Source organism: Hemitrygon akajei, chromosome 3 (assembly GCF_048418815.1).
Source record: "Hemitrygon akajei chromosome 3, sHemAka1.3, whole genome shotgun sequence".
In the NCBI taxonomy this organism is placed as follows: Eukaryota; Metazoa; Chordata; class Chondrichthyes; order Myliobatiformes; family Dasyatidae; genus Hemitrygon; species Hemitrygon akajei.
In genome coordinates, this window is record NC_133126.1 from 122,911,904 (window position 1) to 122,934,768 (window position 22,865).

General features: G+C 40.1%; 1 protein-coding gene across 1 annotated transcript in view; it reads right to left on the bottom strand.

Annotated features, from left to right (window-relative positions):
- Positions 1–7,376: 7,376 nt before the first annotated feature.
- Positions 7,377–22,865, bottom strand: part of parlb (presenilin associated, rhomboid-like b) — a 38,517-nt gene continuing 23,028 nt past the window's right edge. Inside the window, exons 5-10 of the mRNA XM_073040748.1 lie at positions 19,349–19,444; positions 17,167–17,316; positions 15,919–15,989; positions 12,437–12,538; positions 11,191–11,288; positions 7,377–8,570 (exon numbers count right to left, since the gene is read on the bottom strand). Of these exons, the coding sequence (XP_072896849.1) occupies positions 8,456–8,570; positions 11,191–11,288; positions 12,437–12,538; positions 15,919–15,989; positions 17,167–17,316; positions 19,349–19,444 (632 nt within the window). The 3' untranslated portion in view covers positions 7,377–8,455. The remainder of the gene's footprint in view (positions 8,571–11,190; positions 11,289–12,436; positions 12,539–15,918; positions 15,990–17,166; positions 17,317–19,348; positions 19,445–22,865) is intronic.

A 22,865-nucleotide genomic window follows, 5' to 3' on the forward strand; every position in this document is an offset into this window, starting at 1 on the left:
CAAGAGGATAAGATGTGAGAGAATAGGATCAATCAAGTGTGACAGTGGAAAAGTGTGTATCGAGGAGATAGCAGATGTACTTAATGAATACTTTGCTTCAGTATTCAATACGGAAAAGGATCTTGATGATTGTAGGGATGCCTTACAGCAAACTGAAAAGCTTGAGCATGCAAATATTAAGAAAGAGGAAGTGCTGGAGCTTTTGGAAAACATCAAGTTGGATAAGTCACTGGGAACGGACAAGATGTACCCCAGGCTGCTGTGGGAGGCGAGGGAGGAGATTGCTGAGCCTCTGGCGATGACCTTTGCATCATCAATGGGAATGGGAGAGGTTCCAGAGGATTGGACGGCTGTGGATGTTGTTCCCTTATTTAAGAAAGGGAGTAGGGATAGTCCAGGAAATTAGAGACCAATGAGCCTGACTTCAGTGGTTGGTAAGTTGATGGAGAAGATCCTCTGAAGCAGGATTTATGAACATTTGGAGAAGCATAATATGATTAGGAATAGTCAGAATGGCTTTGTCAAGGGCAGGTCGTGCCTTTCGAGCCTGATTCAATTTTTTGAGGATGTGAGATGAAGGTAGAGCAGTAGATGTAGTGTATATGGATTTCAGCAAGGCATTTGATAAGGTACTCCATGCAAGGCTTATTGAGAAAGTAAGGAGGCATGGGATCCAAGGGGACATTGCTTTGTGGATCCAGAACTGGCTTGCCCACAGAAGGCAAAGAGTGGTCGTAGATGGGTCATATTCTGCATAGAAGTTGGTCACCAGAGGAGTCCCTCAGGGATCTGTTCTGGGACCCTTACTCTTCGTGATTTTTATAAATAACCTGGATGACGAAGTGGAGGGATGGGTTAGTAAGTTTGCTGATGACACAAAGGTTGGAGGTGTTATGGATAGTGTGGAGGGCTGTCAGAGGTTACAGTGGGACATTGATAGGATGCAAAACTGGGCTGAGAAGTGGCAGATGGAATTCAACCCAAATAAGTGTGAAGTGGTTCATTTTGGTAGGTCAAATATGATGGCAGAATGGTAAGACACTTGGCAGTGTGGAGGATCAGAGGGATCTTGGGGTCCAAGCCCATAGGACACTCAAAGCTGCTGCGCAGGTTAACTCTGTGGTTAAGAAGTCGTATGGTGCATTGGCCTTCATCAATCATGGAATTGAATTTAGGAGCTGAGAGGTAATGTTGCAGCTATATAGGACCCTGGTCGGACCCCACCTGGAGTACTGTGCTCATTTCTGGTTGCCTCACTATAGGAAGGATGTGGAAACCATAGAAAGGGTGCGGAGGAGATTTACAGGGATGTTGCCTGGATTGGGGAGCATGCCTTATGAGAATAGGCTGAGAACTCGGCCTTTTCTCCTTGGAGCGACAGAGGATGAGAGGTGACCTGATTGAGATGTATAAGATGATGAGAGGCATCAATCATGTGGATAGTCAGAGGCTTTTTCCCAGGGCTGAAATCGTTGCCTCAAGAGGACACAGGTTTAAGGTGCTGGGGAGTAAGTACAGCGGAGATGTCAGGGGTAAGTTTTTTTTTTACATAGAGAGTGGTGAGTGTGTGGAATGGGCTGCCGGCAACCGTGGTGGAGGTGGATATGATAGGGTCTTTTAAGGGGCTCCTGGATAGGTACATGGAGCGTAGAAAAATAGAGGGCTATGAGTAACCCTAGGTAATTTCTCAGGTAAGGACATGTTCAGCACAGCATTGTGGGCCAAAGGGCTTCTATTGTGTTGTAGGTTTTCTGTGTTTCTATGTTCTAAATGTTTAAGCAATCATTTTAATTGCCAAGGCGTAAGCAGGTACGAATCACGTGACAATAAATTGGATTGGTATAGATGGGTACCTGATAGTTGGCATAGAGAGGGCTGATAATGACTGCTCTATGACTTGATCCTAAAGATGTCTGCTACCACCCCTAGTGTATGCGGTTGGTGGGAAGAATCAAAAGGATGGTAATAGGTGGGAAGATAGGTTACAGGAATAAGTGGGTGGTATGGAAACGAGATTTATGTATCAGCATAGATCAATGCACCAAACTTTCACTATGTAACAAGTAAAAATTAGCAGTGATCCATTTCATGTGGAGGTTGCTGGTCAAAGCTGTACTGCGTTAACCATAAACTAAATAAAGAATAATTGAGTCATACATTGGGAATGACAATTTAATCCCATTTTAATTGAAATTGAGTCAAGAACAATAGAATGTTTGTCTTCTGCTTCTTTCTGCAGCAACTAACTATCTACTTTGTTTCATATTTACAGATAATCAAGCTAAGAATTTTCATTTAAAACTGTCTAAAGTTATTGCATTTAATCTGTACTGTGAACTTCAACTGACCTCGATGAGGTAACGGTTTGGACTGAGAAGTGGTCAAAAGATCACTTACTTTTTTTAAAAACAGGAAATCATTGTTTTATAATGTCAGATCAATATAAATTACACATGACAATACAGCTTTACTAAAATCTTATGAAATTTCTTTCATACGGTAACACAGAGTGCAAACAAATTAGCTCTATGGGAGCAAACACGAGGAAATCGGCAGATGCTGGAAATTCAAACAACACACACAAAATGCTGGTGGAACACAGCAGGCCAGGCAGCATCTATAAGGAGAAGCACTGTCGACGTTTCAGGCCGAGACCCTTCGTCAGGTCAGGAAGGTCCTGATGAAGGGTCTCGGCCCGAAACGTCGACAGGGTTTCTCCTTATAGATGCTGCCTGGCCTGCTGTGTTCCACCGGCATTTTGTGTGTGTTGTTTTAGCTCTATGGGAGCTCTGTGATGGAGAAAACCCTTACCTACTCAAATGCCACTAATCTCAGCCTTCTTCATTAATAGATTGTATTCACTACACCTGGTCCTTGCCACGTCCCAGTGACAAGCAAGCACCCAAGCAACTCATCAGATGCTTTTGGGTGAAGTAGTACTGTATTCTTCTTCATATAATATTGAATGAGATTTGAATCCAGCACAATTGGATGCATAGTGATTCAGAACATTAAACTGAGAATATGGCAGCCTATTCAGGTGGATGCAAAGTATCTAATGGCACAACCTTTGAAAAGTTCTCCCACTCCCTCAGATCAAAAAGCTGTTTAATCAGTTGTTTACTCTTTATTGAACTGTGTTGTATGCAAAGTTACACACAAAATGCTGGAGGAACTCAACAGGCCTGGCAGTGTCATGGAAATGAATAAATAGTCAATGTTTTCGGCCAAGATGTTTCTTCAGGACTGGAAAGGAAGGGGGAAGACACCAGAATAAAAAGGTGGGGGGAAGGGAAGGAGGACAAGCTAGAAGGTGATAGGTCACATACACACAAAATGTTGGAGGAGCATTTTCACATCTGTAGAATCTGTTGTGTCTATCATATGCAATATGTAAGCAGAGAGCTGCAGGACATAATAAAGTGCTATCTAAATATCAACTGTTTTTTGCCCCTTGCCAATTGTTTCTTTGTGAGGAAGGCACAACAACCAGTATCATTATAAGTGCCAAACTTCTCCAGCTGGAGCATAAATTGGGGGAACCAAAATATCAATGGGAATTACAAATTCTAGAGCAACACACACAAATGCTGGAGGAACTCACAGGTCAGACAGCATCTATGGAGTTGACGTTGCTGGGTGAGACTCGTCTGCAAGGTGAAAGGCAAGAACATGAGCTGATAGATAATGGGTGAAGCTGGGTGAGGGGGAAGGTAGGGAGGAGGTGTTGGGTAAGGAGTAGGAATTATGAGAGAAACTGGGAGGTGATAGGTGGAAGACGCAAAGGGCTAAACAAAATGGAATCTGAGAGGACAGTACACGATGGAGTAAAGGGAAGGAGGTGGGGAACAAAAGAGAGGAAGATGTTGATGGACAGGTCATGAAGGTGAGGCTGGAGAGGGATAAAGGAAAGCAAAGGTGGGAGAGAGACCAGAAGGTGCATGAATTTATTGACTGGTAGAGCATGTTTATGGAGTCACAAGGCCTACTTGTTTCTTGATGTGTGATTGCAGTGCTAAGCCCAGTGAGAAACAGCAGAAAAAGGAGAGAATTGGAGTAAGAACAAAAATACATTTAAGAGAAGTGCATTGTTGCATATCAGTCTCAGTTCCTGTGGATTTTGGATGCCTATCATGAGGCCAATTTATATTAAACATTCTCCTCCAGGATATCATCCATATTTGTCTGTCTATAAATGCCTCAACCCCAAATGCTTCCACTAATACCCCTAGTGACCAATTGCAGACACCTACCACTCAGTATTTAAAAAAAACTTACCCCCAACCTTAAAAGCAAGACTTCTGATGTTTAACATCCCTAAAGAGAAGATTCTGTCTGTTGACCCTATCTCAAAATCCCCATCTATGCCACATAATATTAAGAGCATCTATCAAGTCTCCCCTCAGCCTCCAACATCCTAAAGAGGACAACCTGAAGTTTGTCCAAGTTTTCATTATAGATGATACCATCTAATCAAGGCAGCATCTTGGTAAACCTTTTCAGCATAATCTCTACAGTATTCACACCCTTCCTGTAATGGGACTACCAGAATCACACAATATTTCACGTGTGGTCTAAAGTTTGCTATAGCTGCAGCATGACTTACTTACCATTACACTCAATACCCTTACCAATGAAGGCAAGCCTTCATTATCCCCTTATCCACTTGTGTTGCCACTAACAATGAACTATGGACCTGGACTCCATGATCCCTCAATATTTCAGCTAGTTGGGGCCTACCATTTACTGCATTGTTTCTCCTTTCATTTGACCTCCCAAAAAACATCTCACACTTGCCTGGATTAAATTCCATCTGCCACCCCTCTGCCCACTTTTGTAACTGATCTATATCATTTTATATTCTTTGAAAGTCCTTTACTCTGTCTAGATCTCCACCGAGCTTGGAGTCATCCACAAATTTGCTAATCTACCCTATTTACATTTTCATCTACATCTGTGTGTGTGTGTGTGTGTCTTCGTTAGTCTCAATAAACCATGGATTTGCACCTTGGAAGGTTTCCAGGGCGCAAGCCTGGGCAAGGTTTTTTTTAATGGAAGACCGGCAGTTGCCCAAGCTGCAAGTCTCCCCTCTCCATGCCACCGATGTTGTCCAAGGGAAGGGCATTAGGACCTATACAGCTTGGCACCGATGTTGTCACAGAGCGATGTGTGGATAAGTGCCTTGCTCAAGGACACACACGCAGCTTCTGCCAAGGCTCGAACTAGCGACCTTCCGATCACTAGACGAATGCCTTAAACACTTGGCCACGCGCCAACACACACACACAATAAATATAAATATATATATACACACACACACACACACACTTTACAAGCAGAGTTCCCAGCAGTGATCCTTGTAGAACACCACAGGTCACAGACTTCCAGCCAGAATAACAGCTCTACGCTCTGTCTTCAATGGGCAAGCCAGTTCAGAATCAAAACATCCCACACATCTTTATCTTCTCAATCAGCTAACAATGGGATACCTTATCACATGCCTTAGTAAAGTCCATGTAGATAACATTAACCATCTTGCTCTTATCAAAATCCTTGGTTATCTCCTGAAAAACTTTGATTACAATTGTAAGGCATGACCTACTCTGTAAAAAGCTACAACTTTGTAAATGTGTAGAAATCCTATTGCTGAGTATTCTCTCCAACCGCTTCCCTACCACTTATGCAAGGCCACTTGATTACAATTACCCCTCTCGGGAAAAAAAGACAATATTTGCTATTCTCAAATTTTGAGACCTTGCATGTTACTCGCAATGACACAAAGATCTTTTGCAAAGCTCCAGCAATCTCCTCACCTTGCATCCTTAAATATTCTGGAATATATCCCATCAGGTTCTGGGGACATATCCACCTTAACACTTTTCAGAAGACAAAGCACTATTCTCCAAATTCTTCTACTTGGTAAACACTGACAAGAAGTATTCATTCAGTACCTCAGCCACTTGCTGACTGCATGCACAAATTCCTTTTATCCTTGAATGAACCTACCCTCACCATAGTTATACTCTTTTTCTTAATACAAGTATAAAATACCTTGATAATCTTCATGATCCTACTCATCAAGGTCATTTCATGGTCCATATTGGTTTTCCTATTCACCTGCTTGAGCACTTTCCTGGTACCTTTATATTCTAAAAGGGCCCAGTCTGATTTTAGCTTTCTAACCTTATGTACGCTTCCTTATTCTTCCTGACTAAATTAAAAACCTCATGGGTCATCCAAGGTTCCCTTACCTTAGCATCCTTGTCCTTACTCAACCGCATCTTGTTGGTCCTAAACTCTAACCAGCTGGACCCATATTTCAGACATGGACTAGTCTGACAGCAGCTACTCCTAAACATTGCCCCTTAGCCCCTGTATGATTCCGCCAAAATTTGCCCTCCCCCAATTTTGTACCTTCCTGCAAGATCTGATTTTATTCTTACTCATAACTGTCTTAAGGCATAAAGCATTGTGGTCACCATTTCCAACATGTTTGTCTACTATCAGGTTTATCACCTGGTCTGGCTCATTTCTCAAAACTGGACCCAGTACGTCATCTCCTCCATCCTGTTTCAAGAACCCCTCTTGGGTGCATTGAAGGAATTCTGGCCTATCCAAGCCTCTTTAATTGACAACATTTCAGTTAAAACTGTGGAAGTTAGAGTCCCTCACTATGACAACCTTGTTTTTTTCTGCACTTTTCTATAATTTGCCTACATACTTGTTCTTCCACCTCATTGGCTACTGGGGAAGGGGTCTATAGTATAATCCCTTCATCATTACTGTATCTTTCTTATTTCATCGCTCCACCCAAACTGTCTCTGTGGATGAGCCCTCCAGTGTGTCCTCTGCTTAGATAAGGCAATTAATTATCCTGTTGCTGTATCTAAATTTTCATTCTATTCCATTCTTCTTACTTAAAACATTAAAAACAAATACTTGCAGTTTTTGTTTTAACTACTTTAGATTGGATGTGTCCTTGCCCTTCAAACTACCTGTGTAAAGATGCAGTGCATACAGTAACCTCAGATGCAACTAATGGAAATATATTGTGTAAATTCAATGAAGTGACAAGAACACAGCCTCTAGGTTTTGATCGTCAAAGTGTAGAGAAGGAGGCAATTATGCTCGCCTCTACAGGCTATGGCACTGCAACAAGAGTTGGGAAAACATGTTGAGGTTGTACAAACATTGATTAGAACGCAGTACTATGCAGATTGCCACACTGGAGAAAGCATTAAAGAGAATGAAAAGAGATTCACCAAGATGTTGCCTGGAATGGAAGATTATAGTTATAAGGAAAGATTAGAAAGACTCAACTTCAACCATCAACAACATTTCTTATATAGAAGATAATATTTTCTTGTAATAAAAAGTTCTTATAATCTTTTAATGCTAAAACACTTTTCCTTTGCTTCCTTTTCAGGCATAAGATATGCCAAATAAGACAGCAATGAATGAAGATTCCTAATGATGCACACTTGTCATTGATGCAATTTGAGTAATACACACAATTCACTAAAAAAATTAGGTAGGTGTTTTTGAGCTGTATTGTCATCTAGGCAGCATGGCTGGGCTTTGGACGGGAGAAGCCCATTTACTGAACAGTATACCAGAAAGCTGAAACCTCACTGTAATGTGATGGCAAACTATAAGCCATAATTTTCACATTTTATCTTCTCAGGACTTGATTGAAGTGAACATCTTGGTTTCATCACAGTTAAATTTTGAGATTTGAATTAAAGTTCAAAGTACAAAGTACACCAGTGACTATTAACATTCCCTTTTGGCTCCAATGAACTGTGCCAGCCAATGGTCTAACAGCAAGCGATAGCGCCTGGCTGGAAAAGCAGTACAGAGAGGTCCTGACCCTGCTAATAAACTGCATGGGTTTAGCTGATTAATCTCCACTGCACGCACTTTGAGCTTGCTGCAAGCCATGGGAGTAGCTCCAGATTTGAGTAACTCTGAAAATACAAGCTCAGTATCAGGCAAACCATCAATGGACTGCGTACATTTTTAAGACTATCCCATGATAACAGATTTTAAAGACAACAGATACATTTGCCTGACATGAATTAGTTTTTTTAGTAATTCATCCACTAGACAGAAGAGGGGTGAAAGGTGGACGAGTTTACACAACTTACCATTATGGCATAAATCTTAACAGAGACTATCTGCATTATGAATAATAATGAATCTGTTTCAAACAGCTTAAAATTTAGGTTCAAAATTTTGAGGTTGGTAAATGTCTGCCCAACACTGCTTCAAAGTACATGTGTTTATTTCTCACTGTGCAGTTCTGTATTTCGTTCAATATCAGTTAAAATTTGCAGCAGCTTGCAACTGAGTTCAGATCTCGCTGTAAATTCTTCCTCCCAGTTTTCGTTTCTGTCCACTGCTCTCTCTCTCTCAATCCATTCAAGAATCATATTTTAAAAATGCAGCTTCTTCCCTAGGAGGGGCCATTTCCTCCATTCCCAGGACCCTTAGTTCTTAGGTCATGCCACACCTTCACCAGAGGCTCTCTGTTCTTCCATATCAGCTCGTGACCATGAAAGATGTACCAACTGGAAGAAAAAGTCAATTTTAATGAAGCAAATACCTACTACACAAATGAGAATGCCATTTCAAACACATTACTCAATTTGAACACTTTAACTAAGTTGAGAAACATCTATCCTGCATAGTTTTATTCTGTTTTCAGGAATTAAGATCTGTTCAACTACCCAGAAGTACTTAAGCAAGTCAAGTAGATTTAATTTTAAATAAACCTTCTAAGGCCAAGTATTTTAAATTGCTGGAGGAACGCGGCATCATCAATGGAAAGGAATAAACAGTCCCCATGAAGGGTCTCGGCCCAAATTGTTGACTGCTTATTGCTTTCCATAGATGCACCCTGACCTACTGAATTCCTCATTTTGTGTGTGTTACTCTATATTTCCAACAGCTGCAACATCTGTTTATTATTTTAATTACATTTTTTTTAAACAGACTAATTTAATTTACTGATTGATTTCAGCATCCACTTGAGAGGATGTATAAAGAAATGCAATTAAACCACATTGGTTTTATTTTTAAACAAGAGAAATATATTTTACAAATGTTAAGTTTTGTTACGAAATATTTTATTTTTCTTTGGAATATTATATCTTGATGCATTTATCATAGTAATTTCAATCATAATTTTTTGTTGATAATGATTTGAAAGCAAACTGACTATAATGGGAGTTAATGATGAAACATCTTCCCATTGAGTTGCAAATGCAACACATCACCATAAAGTTCTCCAAAATGCATCAACGCTGGTGTAGGGGATACGGGTGCTCTTCTCAGATGGTAAGATAACTGAACTGTGTTACTGCACTTCAAAATCCAACCTGACATGGATGAACCCAAGACTTCCATTTAGATCCCAGTTGCCTTGCCACCTTACAAAACCCATTTCTAATTCAGCATTAAACTGACAATGTCTCTCTTGCAGTTGTGGGAAGTGGTAAAATTCAACAGTAGCAGTACAGAGAGCTTGTGTGTGACTGGGCAAAGACATACAGAGGAAAGTATGCTTTGTATTCATCCTAAACTGCATCTCTGCTAAATGCGTTCAAGGGTGCAGTTATCCAGAGTGACCGAGTTGCAATTTCTTCGAGAGCAGTATATTCTTCCAAATGTGAAAGACAAAACTAATTACTGTATTTCACAATAACAGATTGACCTGTTTGAGGTGGCACCTTTGCATTTTATATTCCATGAATATTTTGACAAATCTAAATTCTAATTGCGACCAACTCAGAGAGGTACTGCACTTAGTCCCACTGAGTGCATATCAACCTTCAAGAACCCAGTTTTACACAAAATGCCCTGGCTAAGATTTCTACCACTATGCTCAGAGGTTTTTTATTTTAGCAGTTTTCTGTAAAAGCTTTAAGTCCTGCTGTTAAAAGTGTTTTCACTTTGGCTAAAGATAAGGAACCATGTTGTCCAACTTAGGAATGTTGTGTCAGCCAATTGTAACTTTCTGCCCAATGTAAGATTCAGGAGAGCTGGGCAGGATCAGATTTCTGAAGGACAGTGGTCTGGTTTGGAGTCTTTTGGGCGGGTGCTACTGAACAGGGTACAAGGGAAGATGCCAAAGAATGCTGTTCGAAGGAGAGACCCCATTGTAGGAAGTGTTTTGTCCAGATAAATGGCTCCGAAGGGGAAGAGTCAATATTCCTGAGAGACCCAGCTCAGTCAAGATGGTCTTTGAGGCCAAGTTCAATCTGTGGCTGGTGTCCTTCATGCAGACCATGAGTTCAGCTTGGGAGTGAAGCAATATACCTGACTACTCCAGAAATGAGCTCCAATGTTCATGTGCACATTGGACTAGTTTAACTGTAATGGCCCTTTTATTTTTCTTTTCTTTTTCTGTAACTATTAGCATTGAAAATTTAGTAAATACATTTCCTTTGTAATTTTATATCTGTTAATTTACCAGCAGATTATAACTTTGCATGAAGTAGCATTTACACAGCATTCATTACAATCAATGTTCCTTAGTCAGAACATTCCAACTTTCCTGTTTGGTTGAACCCCCAAATCATATCAACACTAGATGCATCTTGCTTATGAAAGGTGGCCTACTCACCATGGAATCACATGGCCGTTAGCAGAGTTAGCTAAAAAGCCAAACTGGTTGCTTACCCTTTCTTCCCTCCTCATTTCCATCAACTACTTCCAAATTCTGCCACTTAAACTATCAACACTGCAGATTAAACATTTCTTTGATACACAAATTCTCTATAGGCTAAATATGTTTGTTTTAAAATATTTCTCATTCTACATTATCAACGATATCCTGAATCAATTGCACAACCATCAATGTCTTTTTTTTGTTTTGTTTCTATAATCCTCCCAGTTCTTGTTCTTGCATTCATTCCTCATCCTTCCTTAGGTTAGCATCTTTTCTCTGACCACTGGTGGAATAGTTGCCGCATTTCAGAAGTAATTTCTAATTGACTGAAGATTCACTAACCTTTAGTAGGTTAGTCCGCTATGTTGCAGATTGGCAAACCAATAAGTTTTCTTTTTACAACCATTACTTTCTGGACACACGATAAAACAGTGTATCTTACTGATATCATCATGGCAGGAAGGAATCTGCCAAGTGGATTTAAAACAAATTAAAATAAAACCATTTGTGTGCCTTACATTCCAAACAGTGCACCACCCAAGTGAGCTGCATGGTCAAAAATTCTCCATCCCAGAATTAAGCCTGCTGTATCCATGGCAATGATAGCTTTCAGAGCCTGCAACAGGGAAAGAAAAGTTGAAAACATGCCTGCAAAATGCTACCACAACTGTCCATAGCTGTAACCGCACAAGATGTGATTTTGTTATTAAACAGTCATTATGTTTGCAAAGTCAGTGGTGAGACAAGTTAACCCTTTTAGTACATCTTCTTTTACAGTCGAATAAAAAGTGCAATGTCAGTAGCACATTACCAGGGGCTGATTAAAGGACAAACAACCAATACGCATAAGACAACAACTGTGCAATTACAAAAGAGAAAAACAATAATAAATCATAAGAAATAAATATTGAGAACATGAGATGAAGAGTCCTTGAAAGTGAGTCCATAGGTTGTGGGACCATTTCAGTGATGGCACAAGTGAAGTTATCCCCTTTGGTTCAAGGGCCTGATGGTTGAGGGGCAATTACTGTTCCTGAACCTAGTGGTGTGGGTCCTGAGACTCCTGTATGTTCTTCCTGATGGCGGCAGCAAGAAAAGCATGGCCTGGGTGGTGGGGGTCTCTGATGATGGATGCTGCTTTCTTGCAACAGCACTCCATATAGACATGCTAAATGAAGAGGAGAGATTTACCCATGGGCCACATCCACTGCTTTTCGTAGGAATTTCTATTCAAGGGCATTGATATTTCCATACAACACTGTGATGCAACCAGTCAAACTCTCCACTACACATCTATAAAAGTTCTTCTAAGTATTAGTTATCATGCCAAATCTTTGCAAACTTCTAAGGAAGTAGAGGCTCTACTGTGCCTTATACTGCTACAATACATAAAATTATGTTTTTTGCATAGATATGCTGCATTATGATATAGTCCCTGTCAAATTGTAATGGTTTGTGATGAATAACTCGAGCTTTGATTTTGAATTGCTATGTCGAGATAGTAAATAATTAAAATAGAAATATCTGCCAGATTACTATAACTATGCTTCAATTACGTCCTTCAGAGAAAGAAAGCCTTTACTCCTATCTGGTATAGCTCTGATCTAACCTTGGCCACGAGGCCATGAATGCTCCTTCCAGTTTTATTCATATTTATCGTCAATCAGATAATTCCCTTATGCACAAGTGTACTGGTAGCACACAATATGTGAATTAAATACCAAACAGAAACTACACTGCAACTAGAGTAGAGCTAACACTTACACTGCTGGCTGTGAAGGTGAACATTGGCAGGAGGATGATGGCAAGTTTTGCTTCAGGCATTTTGGAGCAGACTGCAGCAAGTACAGCCATTATTGCACCAGACTGGAGAAAAGAGAAGACAAAAAAGACATTTAATCCACACTGTTAATGATGAGACAGTATAATAAGCAATACTAGCAATGAAAATTATCTAGCAGCAGAAGAATGCAGACTGGATGTGTGGCCAAACCCTTCCCATGCCCTTCAACAAAAGCTTTACTCATGGGGATTCTTTTCCAGGACAGGCTGTGTAGGCTCTGTCATTGTGTTTTATCAAAAGGGAAATGAACAGTTTTTTTTGAAAGACTTTATGGGACTGACATTTCTGAAAATGTCACTTAGATAGGAAATCAACCATTATCTTGATAAATCCTGGATCAATAATGAAAGGACCAATAACTTCCTTTCCGTGACTTTTTGTAGCCCTTTCCATACAATGATGTTGGGGTTTCCATACCAGGCTGTGATGCAAACAGTCAATATACTTCTCACCACACAGCCAGAGAAATTTGTCAAAGTTTTAGAAGACACGCCAAATCGAGTACAGGCACTGCCATACTTTCTTCATAAAGGCAATTGCATGTTGGATTCAAGACAGATCCTCTGAAATGATAACACAGTGGAATTTAAAGTTGCTGACTTTCTCCACCTGATTCCCGGATGAGGACTGGCTCATTGACCTCTGATTTCCTTCTTCTGAAATCAATAATCACATCTTATTGAGTGACAGGTTGCTGTTGTGGCACCACTCAGCCAGATTTTCAATCCGCACCATCAGCCAAACATAAAATATGGCACTGGAGCTATGCTTAGCCTCACAGCCATAAGTATAAAGTGAACAGAACAGGGGGCAAAGCACACAGCCTTGTGGTGCACCTGTCTGACGGAAATTGTGGACTTGTTGTTACCAATCTGAACTGACTAGTGTCTGCAAGTGAGGAAATCGAGGAACCATTTGCACAAGGAGGTATTGAAGCCTAGCTCTTGGAGCTTATTGATTAATTTTTGACTGGAGTGCAGTATTGAATGTTGAGCTGTAGTTGATAAAGAGCATCCTGGTGTATGCATCTTTGCTGCCCAGACATTCCAGGGTTGAGTGAAGAACCAGTGAAGTAACATCTGCTGTTGACGTTCTGTGACGGGAGGCAAACTGGAGTGGATCCAAGTCGCTTCTCAAGTGGATGTTGATATATTTAATCTCCAACCCCTCAAAGCACTTCTTCATAGTGTATGCAAGTGCTACAATAGTTATTAAAGCAGGTGAGTACCTTAGACTGCCAGAGCGAGGGGTTGAAGATATTGGTGAACACTAACTAGTTGATCAGCACAGGTTTTTAGTACTCAGCCAGCTACCCCATCTGGGCCAGATGCTTTTGTGGGTTCACCCTTATGGGGTATGGAGTTCACGAAGCTGCCTCCATGTTTTGATGGCCAAAGTGAGCATAAAAAGGCATTGAGCTCATCTGGGAGCAAAATCTTATTGTCACCTTTGTTGCTTGGTTTTATTTTGCAGGAGGTGATAGCATTCCAGCTAGCCACAGCTGTTAAGCATTCTTTGATGTTTCAAGTTTGGTCCAGAATTGCCACTTCACATGTAAGATAGCTTTCCAGAGATCGTATCTGAATCTTTTGTATTTAGCTCAGTCGCCAGACCCGAATGGCCCTCAGCAGATTGTGGATCTGACTTGTTACTGTTCTATTCCAACTACCCATTCTCCAACTCTCAATTTTTGTCCTGTTGTCTATATTCTTTTCTATCGCCATCCTAAACTTCATGCTAGTATGATCACTATTTACTAAATGCTCCTCCAATGTATTTTTTTATATTTTAGAATTTTTGTTCATTCTGGTAAGGTTGTGGTTTTAAAACTAAGAAGTAGAGATAGACTGATGTAAAATTATTCATTCAAAACCGCTTTTATAATCATTCATGGGTAATGTCCAAAGCAATGCATGATCTAACAACTATCCTTAATGCTTACATTATCTGAGGATGATAATTTTTTGTTGCAATTTAAATTAACATTGGTCATCCACTGGAGTTTGAATCTGCTGAGTTATATGATGATGGGGATAGACGAAAGCCCTTCATCATGAAACATTAACTCTGTTTCTCTTCCCACATTTTTGGTTTGACCTATGAATATTTACATCGTTTCCCATTTTTGTTTAAAGTTCCAGCAGGTTTTTAAAAAAAATCATTTTATTTGATCTGTTTGCCAACAGCCCATTTATTTGAGATTAAATTCGTGGAACTGGAGGGAGATAATCCTCCCAACTCCTGAAAGTGTATGGAACTGATAAATGGATGAATGATTTGAGAGAATGGAAGTCTAAGACACTTTACTGCAAGATAATGCCAACCACACACAAACTGAATTGTTTGACTACTAGACTGATCAAAATAGGTCAAGGCTACAGTGTTCATTGTTTCCCAAACCACACTGCATTGCTGATCAGCATGTGAAACTATTCATTTGTATAAAGAAGAATGGCTTAGAGAGACGAAGATGATTTTGAGCTAATTTGTTTTGATTAACTTAGGTGATATGTTTAAATTTTACTTTTTTTTTTAAAATAAATTTTATTTCTCTCAACATAATTTCATATTAAATGATTTATTTTCAAAGTCTTTGAATGTCAAAAACATCCTATAACATTCCTCTTTTATTTTAAGATTTGACAGCTAAGCAAGGAAGCTTGGCTAAGACACTGTCAAAAACATTCTTTGTATTTCTGTAGACCGGATGTATTCTGGTACCAGCCAATGACAAGATTTATGCAGCACCCTTATAACAATGACCATCTTGGACAAGGACATCTTGACTTGAAAATACTTGCTGAGAAATCTGCTTAATAATAAATGAATTAAGCAGATAGGTTGATCATTCTCTCTGCTGACTGACCAACTAGAAAATTTAACACCATTATCTAAGAACAACAAAATTTAGACTACAGAAGAAAAGAGTCTGAGTCTTTGGATGTTTACTGACACCAGGGAGACCGCTGGGCATTACTGTATCTGGAGGACAGCACACATTTGAAATCTCACATGAAGCTGGTACAGATACAAACAAAATTCACAAGTTTAATAAGTGTACTGGTGAAAATGGGAGACAGCTTCGTGGAACTGGAATAGTAGAGATGTTAAACTGAGGAGAAGGAAAGGATAATGTAGTTAATGTAATTGAATTAATAAGTAAAGAACCAGTCAATTAATATGAAAGGTAGATAAACAATGGAAATGACTGAAAAAATAAATGATTAAAGTAACTAGCGGGACAAGTGAAATAGTTACTTTTATGCAAGCTCTGTCTTTTTCTCAGACTAGTTTGCCAAGGAAAACAGCAGAGGCAAAAAGTTCTATTTTTCAGGGTCAAATTGCACAAATGTCTTGATGAACAACAAATAGCTTAATTAATAAAAATTAATAGGACACTCACAGCTCCAAGTGATGCTCCCAAACGGCCAGTAGTTGTTTTATATAAATAGCTAGTAAATGTAGAAATAACCCCTAGAAAGGCAAAAAAGACAAAAAAAAATTATGCAGAGGAGATCAGTTAAATAAGAAAGGAAAAAAATTGGATCAGACTGGACAAAGGAAACATTCCAGGCAGAAGCTGATTTTAACTGAGCCCTACCTTTAATTCAGGGAATAAATAATAAGGAGGTGGGATATAGGTCAAAAATCTCTATTGTACTAGTACCTTCAATCCCAGGTAGGATAGCAATATTGAAGCCAAACCATATTATTAATCCCAATTGTTTACCTGTCATTGACTTGAATGTCATTAGTTTCCTATCAAGGATCTAAATAACTAAGATTTTTTAAAAATGTTGCAGCTATATATAGCACCCTGGTCACACCCCACTTGGAGTACTGTGATCAATTCTCATCACCTCTCTACAGGAAGGACTTGGAAACCATTGAAAGGGTGCAGAGGAGATTTATAAGAATGTTGTCTGGATTGGGGAGCACGCCTTGTGAAAATAGGTTGAGTGAACTCGACTTTTTCTGTTTGGAGCGATGGAGGATGAGAGGTGTACACCTGATAGAGGTGTACAAGATAATGAGAGGCATTGATCGTGTGGATAGTCATCGAGGCTTTTCCCTAGGGCTGAAATGGCTAGCACAAGAGGGCATAGTATTAAGGTGCTTGGAAGTAGGTACAGAGGAGATGTCACGGGTAAGATTTTTTTTTAAAACGCAGAAAGTGGTGAGAGCTTGGAACGGGCTGCCGGTGGTGGTGGAGGCGGATACGATAGGGTCTTTTAAGAGACTCCTGAATGGCTACACGGAGCTTAGAAAAATAGAGGGCGATGGGTAAAGCCTAGGTAGTTCTAAGGTAAGGACATGCTTGGTACAGCTTTGTGGGCCGAAGAGCCTGTATTGTGCTGTATGTTTTCTATGTTCTATATACACATACATTAATCCAAAACAGGGACCCAGCTCTCATCCCTGGGAAGCCTTTCTAGTATGTTACCTTCCCAAACAGGCAGCTTTGGTCTCTTTCAATATTATCTGTACATATTGTTGTGCACATTCTTTCACCTTCCTAGCTAATCTGACAGTGTACCTCATCCAAAAGATTACTTTTTTTAAAACAGGGCCAAATGATGATACTCAAAAATATAAATAATCAAGATGTAGTATAATAAAAAGCTTTTTCTACTGATTAGAAGTACCTTACCTGCTGACAGGTAAACAGCCATGAACTGCTCCTGTCCAAGAAGTGATACGATGCTGGAGGAGAAACTCCACAGCACATACATATTTGCTGCCATGTGGAAGAATGAGTAGTGACTGAACACGGACAGGACCATAGGTAGGCACAGCGACTCTGAAAGCAAAAAGTAAAACTCCACAAGTTGCAATCATATGTAATGTATATCCATCCACAAATCATCTAAGATACTATGGCTTCTAGATGCCAGTGCAATGGGTAGCATAATGGTAGGAGTTAAATATAAAAAAGACTCAGATTATGTAATTACATGGAAAGAATGAGAGATAAATCATGTTAGATGTTTTAATTTTAAAGACTAAGCAAAGGGAGAGGAATCTAGAGATGTTTATCTACAAATATCTGAAGGTGGTGGAAGTTCAAGTTGGTGGTATGCGTTAGTCTCGCGAGACCATGGATCTGCATCTGGAATGGTTTCCAGGGCGCAGGCCTGGGCAAGGTTGTATGGAAGACCAGCAGTTGAAGTTCTGACCAGTCATGTTAACCAGATAGTAAATAGGTGATTTAAGATTTTGTTCTTCAGGCAGGGCCAAGATAATTTACAAAGTTCCACTGCACTAATATAAAATGCAGTTCAAATCCAGCTGAATTACTGAATTCAACTCTTTGTGCTATATTTTACCAAGTACACAAAAGTTTTGGAGAAAATTTTCATTAAAGTGGTTCCATGAATGAGACACTATATACTGGACAGATAAAGATGTGATGTTTTTTATTAAAAGAATAGAAAACCCATAGGAAGTTAGAGATAGAAGGTTAGAAGAGATCTGTGTAAAATTATGAACTCTATATACTGTAAATATAATAACTTTCCATTAGCTAAGGTATAATTAATCAAGATCCATAAATTTAAGATAATCAGCGAGAGTTAAAGGGGAGTTGGGTGAAACAAATTTGTGCAATCAGTGTGAAGTGTTAGCCTTAGAAAGTATAGCAACCTTCTGTAGGTAGTAGCATAAACATTTAGGAAAAAAACAAAATCATAAGGAAATACAGGAACAGAACAAGATTAAATGGATTATTCTTCAAAACAGCCAGCACCAAATTGTTATCTAAATGGACTATTGTGCACAATTCAGAGAACCATGAAACAAAGTGAGAGCTTGCCTACTCAAACGTGTCAAATGTTTAAACTGTTGTCTTAATATGACCATGGAACTTCTTTAAAACAGTTACTTTATTAACTATGAATTATTGTTCAGAATTGTGAAAATATAACTTTTTAAATTTGCTTTTCTGTGACAGTCATCGTTATTCTTTCTCTTCCTGGAAATTGACATTAAAGTACACAAATAAATTAGATGAATTCCTCCAAATGGAAAGAAAAGCAATGGAACCTGGAACAGATACCTAAACTTGGTGTGTGGAAATGCCACATGCTAGGCTGTAAAGGACATAAAGCACCGTGATTGCATTCTACCATTTTAAATGCAAGCTTATATATATTAACAGAACACCTAATTCTTTGGATTTGCATTCAGGCCTCTCAAACCAGCTGTAGAAAAGAGTAAAATGTTTCCACAGCTACCTATCAAGAACTTCCTATCAGACAACATAATTAACTTCCCTCAACACACTCCCAATTCAGATAAAGGAACAGGATAAATAATTTAGAATAAATAGGCTAGACAACAAAGATCACTTTAATCTCCCCTCAAATACTCCCAGGACAGTTAAACATAGGTTACATACACTATAAAGCTCTTTACCCAGCCCTATTAAGCATTCCTAGTTCAGATCCAAAGTAAAGCTCACACAGATCTGGTTCCATCAAATGTCACTAGATTAGGTATAGCAAGGGCACAATACATGGTTCTTCAAATGCCATAATTAACCATCACTGAGTGAGAAGCTGCTTAAAATTGCTTCAAATTTGTTTCATCTGGAACATACAGCCAAGGTCTAAGAGATAATAGCTCCACAGTTAAAGCTGGATCTCTTCATCAAAATTTGACATAAATATTTAGGTACAATGTAATATATGACTGAAATGCTTATTTTAAAAGGGACAAGGAGAATTTTAAGACATGCAAGGGATATGAGAAGGATGCTTGTAAAGTACAGAGAAAGTGCTGATTAATCCACATGGATTGTACCAAATACTCCAAAGGTGATTTGTCAAACTTACTGGAAGCAGGATTTGAGGTGAAGTACCTGACCATAGTCCACTGCATTGAGGGAATTCTCCACAGGCAGAACACTAATGCATTGACCGCTATAATCCCTGCAAAACAACAGAATATCTTAATACTCTGAAATGAATTAGTTGAGTATTAACAAACTGTACACAGAATCTGAGTTTTGGTTCTGGCTTTAAAATTTTCCAAAAAATATGAGGAAGTTTGTACTTTTCAGGAACTTAGGGCTCTGTTTTGAAAAGTTTGCAACCTCCACTTGACATTCAATAAGAGTATATCAGACAAATAGTACAAGCACATAGGACTAAAGTAACAGCAGATCTATAAAGCATCTGGTAGATGGGAGTTCTTTTTTCCACTCTAGGGCTCAACTGGAAAATTTGTGGTACATATGGCACATACACAGGCGTATCTGTCTAATTACGGGAGCAGCACCACAGCAAGGTTCAGCAGCACTGTTGAAAGAATTTTGTAATGTGGTATTTCTTAACACTATTATCACATGCACATCCAAAATGAGCAGGTGTAACAGGAAACATTGCAAATGATGCCAGGGATGGTTAGTGATTAAATCCATAAATCAGCTCAAAAGATATTCATGAACAAAGCAATCAACTTGTGAAGCCAAAGCACAAGCTCAATTAGTTCCAGAGCAATAAACTTACAAAAGACATCAAGAAGGATAAAACGTCAGGGTGACTGAACAGCATATTCACAGTGACTGAACTGCCATGCAGGATTGATAGAACCACAATGATAGGACCGGAACACAATGAATGACTGGGCCCTGGGAAGTGTTACACAGAGGCCCAATACAAATGCATAGCTCTCTAAAAGTGGTGATACAGATAGACAGGGTAGTGAAGAGGGCAAATGACACACTTGGTCCAGACAGGGAATGGACAGGGAACGGAGTACAAAAGATCAAACATCGTGTACAATAGTGGTTGCCAACCCATCGATCGCGATTGACTGGTTGATCTTTGAGACCTTCCCAGTAGATCCCGAAAAAAAAAAAAGAAAAATAAATACATAAATACTGTTGAGAGATTGTTTCCGGTTGCAGGGTTTTAGTTCCGTTCTTTCTGCCCAGTGTGCATGCGTGTAGCTCCCCCGCACTACACAGTGTAATTCAGTGGTCCCCAACCACCGGGCCGCGAGGAAACGATATGAGTCAGCTGCACCTTTCCTCATTCCCTGTCATGCCCACTGTTGAACTTGAACGCACGTAAGGTCGCACCAGGGATCACTGGTTGGCCTCGCGCGGCCGGCGGGAAGTGCCGTTGGTACTGGCCCGGAGCACGGACAGATGGGCACCGCCACTAAACCTGTTTCGCACACCGAATGTTCGTGGGGAACCCGGTGCTAAAATATTCGCAGACGACCTAATGCGGGCTCAGGTCGCCAAGCAGCTACCTGACTGCGATCTACTGAAACAAACTTTTGTCAGCCGATAGATCCTACAGGGGGTGCAGGTGCACCCTGTTGCACTCCTTGCTCGGTTGGTCGCTCTCTCCAGACTGTGACCGCTGCAGCCCCAGCATGGGGACCTCCGGCCCTCACCTTGTCCTCTCACCCCACCCACGAGCAGCAGCACCTGGCCAAGCCGGCGGGCAGGAGGCTGGAGTTCGGGCCTAGAGGCTGTCTAATGAGGCAATGAAGCCCTCAAAACTGCTTCGGCACCTTGAGTCCAAGCACCCTGCACTTAAAGACAAACCAGTTGAGCTTTGTGAGCGGAAAAAACGTGAGCAAGTAGGATAGAAGCTAAGTGCCGAGAGCCGCAAAAACTAAACTGTAGAATAGACTAGACATAAGGAACTTGCTTCGAGTATCGCTGTATTCCCGTCGTGTTTAACACCACCCCTCCACCCTGTCGGCTGGCCCGCAAGAATATTTCAATATTAAACCGGTTCGTGGTGCAAAAAGGGGTGGGTACCCCTGGTGTTTATACATTATTTCTACTTCCGGGTTGCAGGGTTTTACTTCCGGTCTTTTCTGCACATGATCGATCTGGGGTTGATCTCGTCTTTTACTAAGGCCGAGGTAGGGGATCTTGGGCTTCAAAAGGCTGGTCACCACTACTGTACATGATATAGGTAAGAAACTATTTGGAATATTGTACACAGTTCTGGTCACCGTACAATAAGAAGGATGTGATTATACTAGAAGATTCACAAGGCTGGTTCCGAGAATGGAAGACTTCAGTTATAAAGATAGACTATATAGAATCATAGTCTTAGAGCAGTACAAGAAAAAAAAGGCCCTTCACCCATTTAATCCATGCCAAACTGTTTTTCTGCCTAGTCCCATCGACCCACACCTGGACCATAACCCACCATACCCCTCCCATCAATGTATTTATCCAAACTTCTCTTAAATGTTGTAATCAAACCTACATCCACTACTTCTGCTGGCAGCTCATTCCACACTCACACCACCCTCTAAGTGAAGAAGTTTTTCTCCGGTTCCCCTTAACTCTACCTGTCACCTTAGCCCATGATCTCTAATTCATTCTAGTCTCACCCAACCTCAGTGGAAAAACCCCACTTGCATTTATCCTATCTACACCCCTCATAATTTTGTAAACCTTTACCAAATCCCCACCCATTCCCCTACACTCCAGGGAATAAAGTCCAAACCCATTCAACCTTTCCATACAATTCAGGTGCTCAAGTTCAAAACATCCTTTCTCTGCACTATTTTAATCTTTTTGACATCTTTCCTGTAGGTAGGTGACCAAAACTATACACAAGACTCCAAATATGGCATCACCAATGTCTTAAAAAAACCTTCAACAATATATTTCATCTCCTGTACTCAATATCTTGATTTATGAAGGCCAATGTGCAAAAGGTCTCTTTATGACTATCTACTCATGACACCACTTCCGAGGATTTATGAATCTGCATTCACTCTGCTCTACCAGATTCCTTAGTGTCCTGTGTCCTTAGTTCACTGTATACTCTTGTTTGTCAATCCAAACTGCAAACCTTACATTTACTTGCATTAAATTTCATCTGGCATTTATTCAGTTAATCCAGATCCTGCTCTAAGCCTTTGACAGCATTCCTTGTTGTCCTCTAAATCCCCAAACTTGGTGATGCAGTTTACCACATTATTAACCATACTAATAACAGATAACAAACAACAACTGACCCAGCACTGATCGGTGCAAACATCACTGGTCACAGGTCTCCAGTCAGAGAGGCAACCACCCACTACCACTCTCCAGCTTCTCCTGCAAAATCAATGCTAAATCCAATTTACTACTTCATCCTGAATGCGAAGTGACGGAACCTTCTGGACCAGCAACCCATGCGAGACTTTGTTAAAGGCCTTGCTAAAGTCCATGTAAACAATGTCCATTGCCCTTCCTTCACTCAACTTTCCTGGTAACTTTATAGAAAGACACACCCCATCATGCACAAAGCCATCTGATTATCTCTAATGAAACCCTATCTATCCAAATATTTACATATCCTGTCCTCTAGAATACCTTCCAATAAT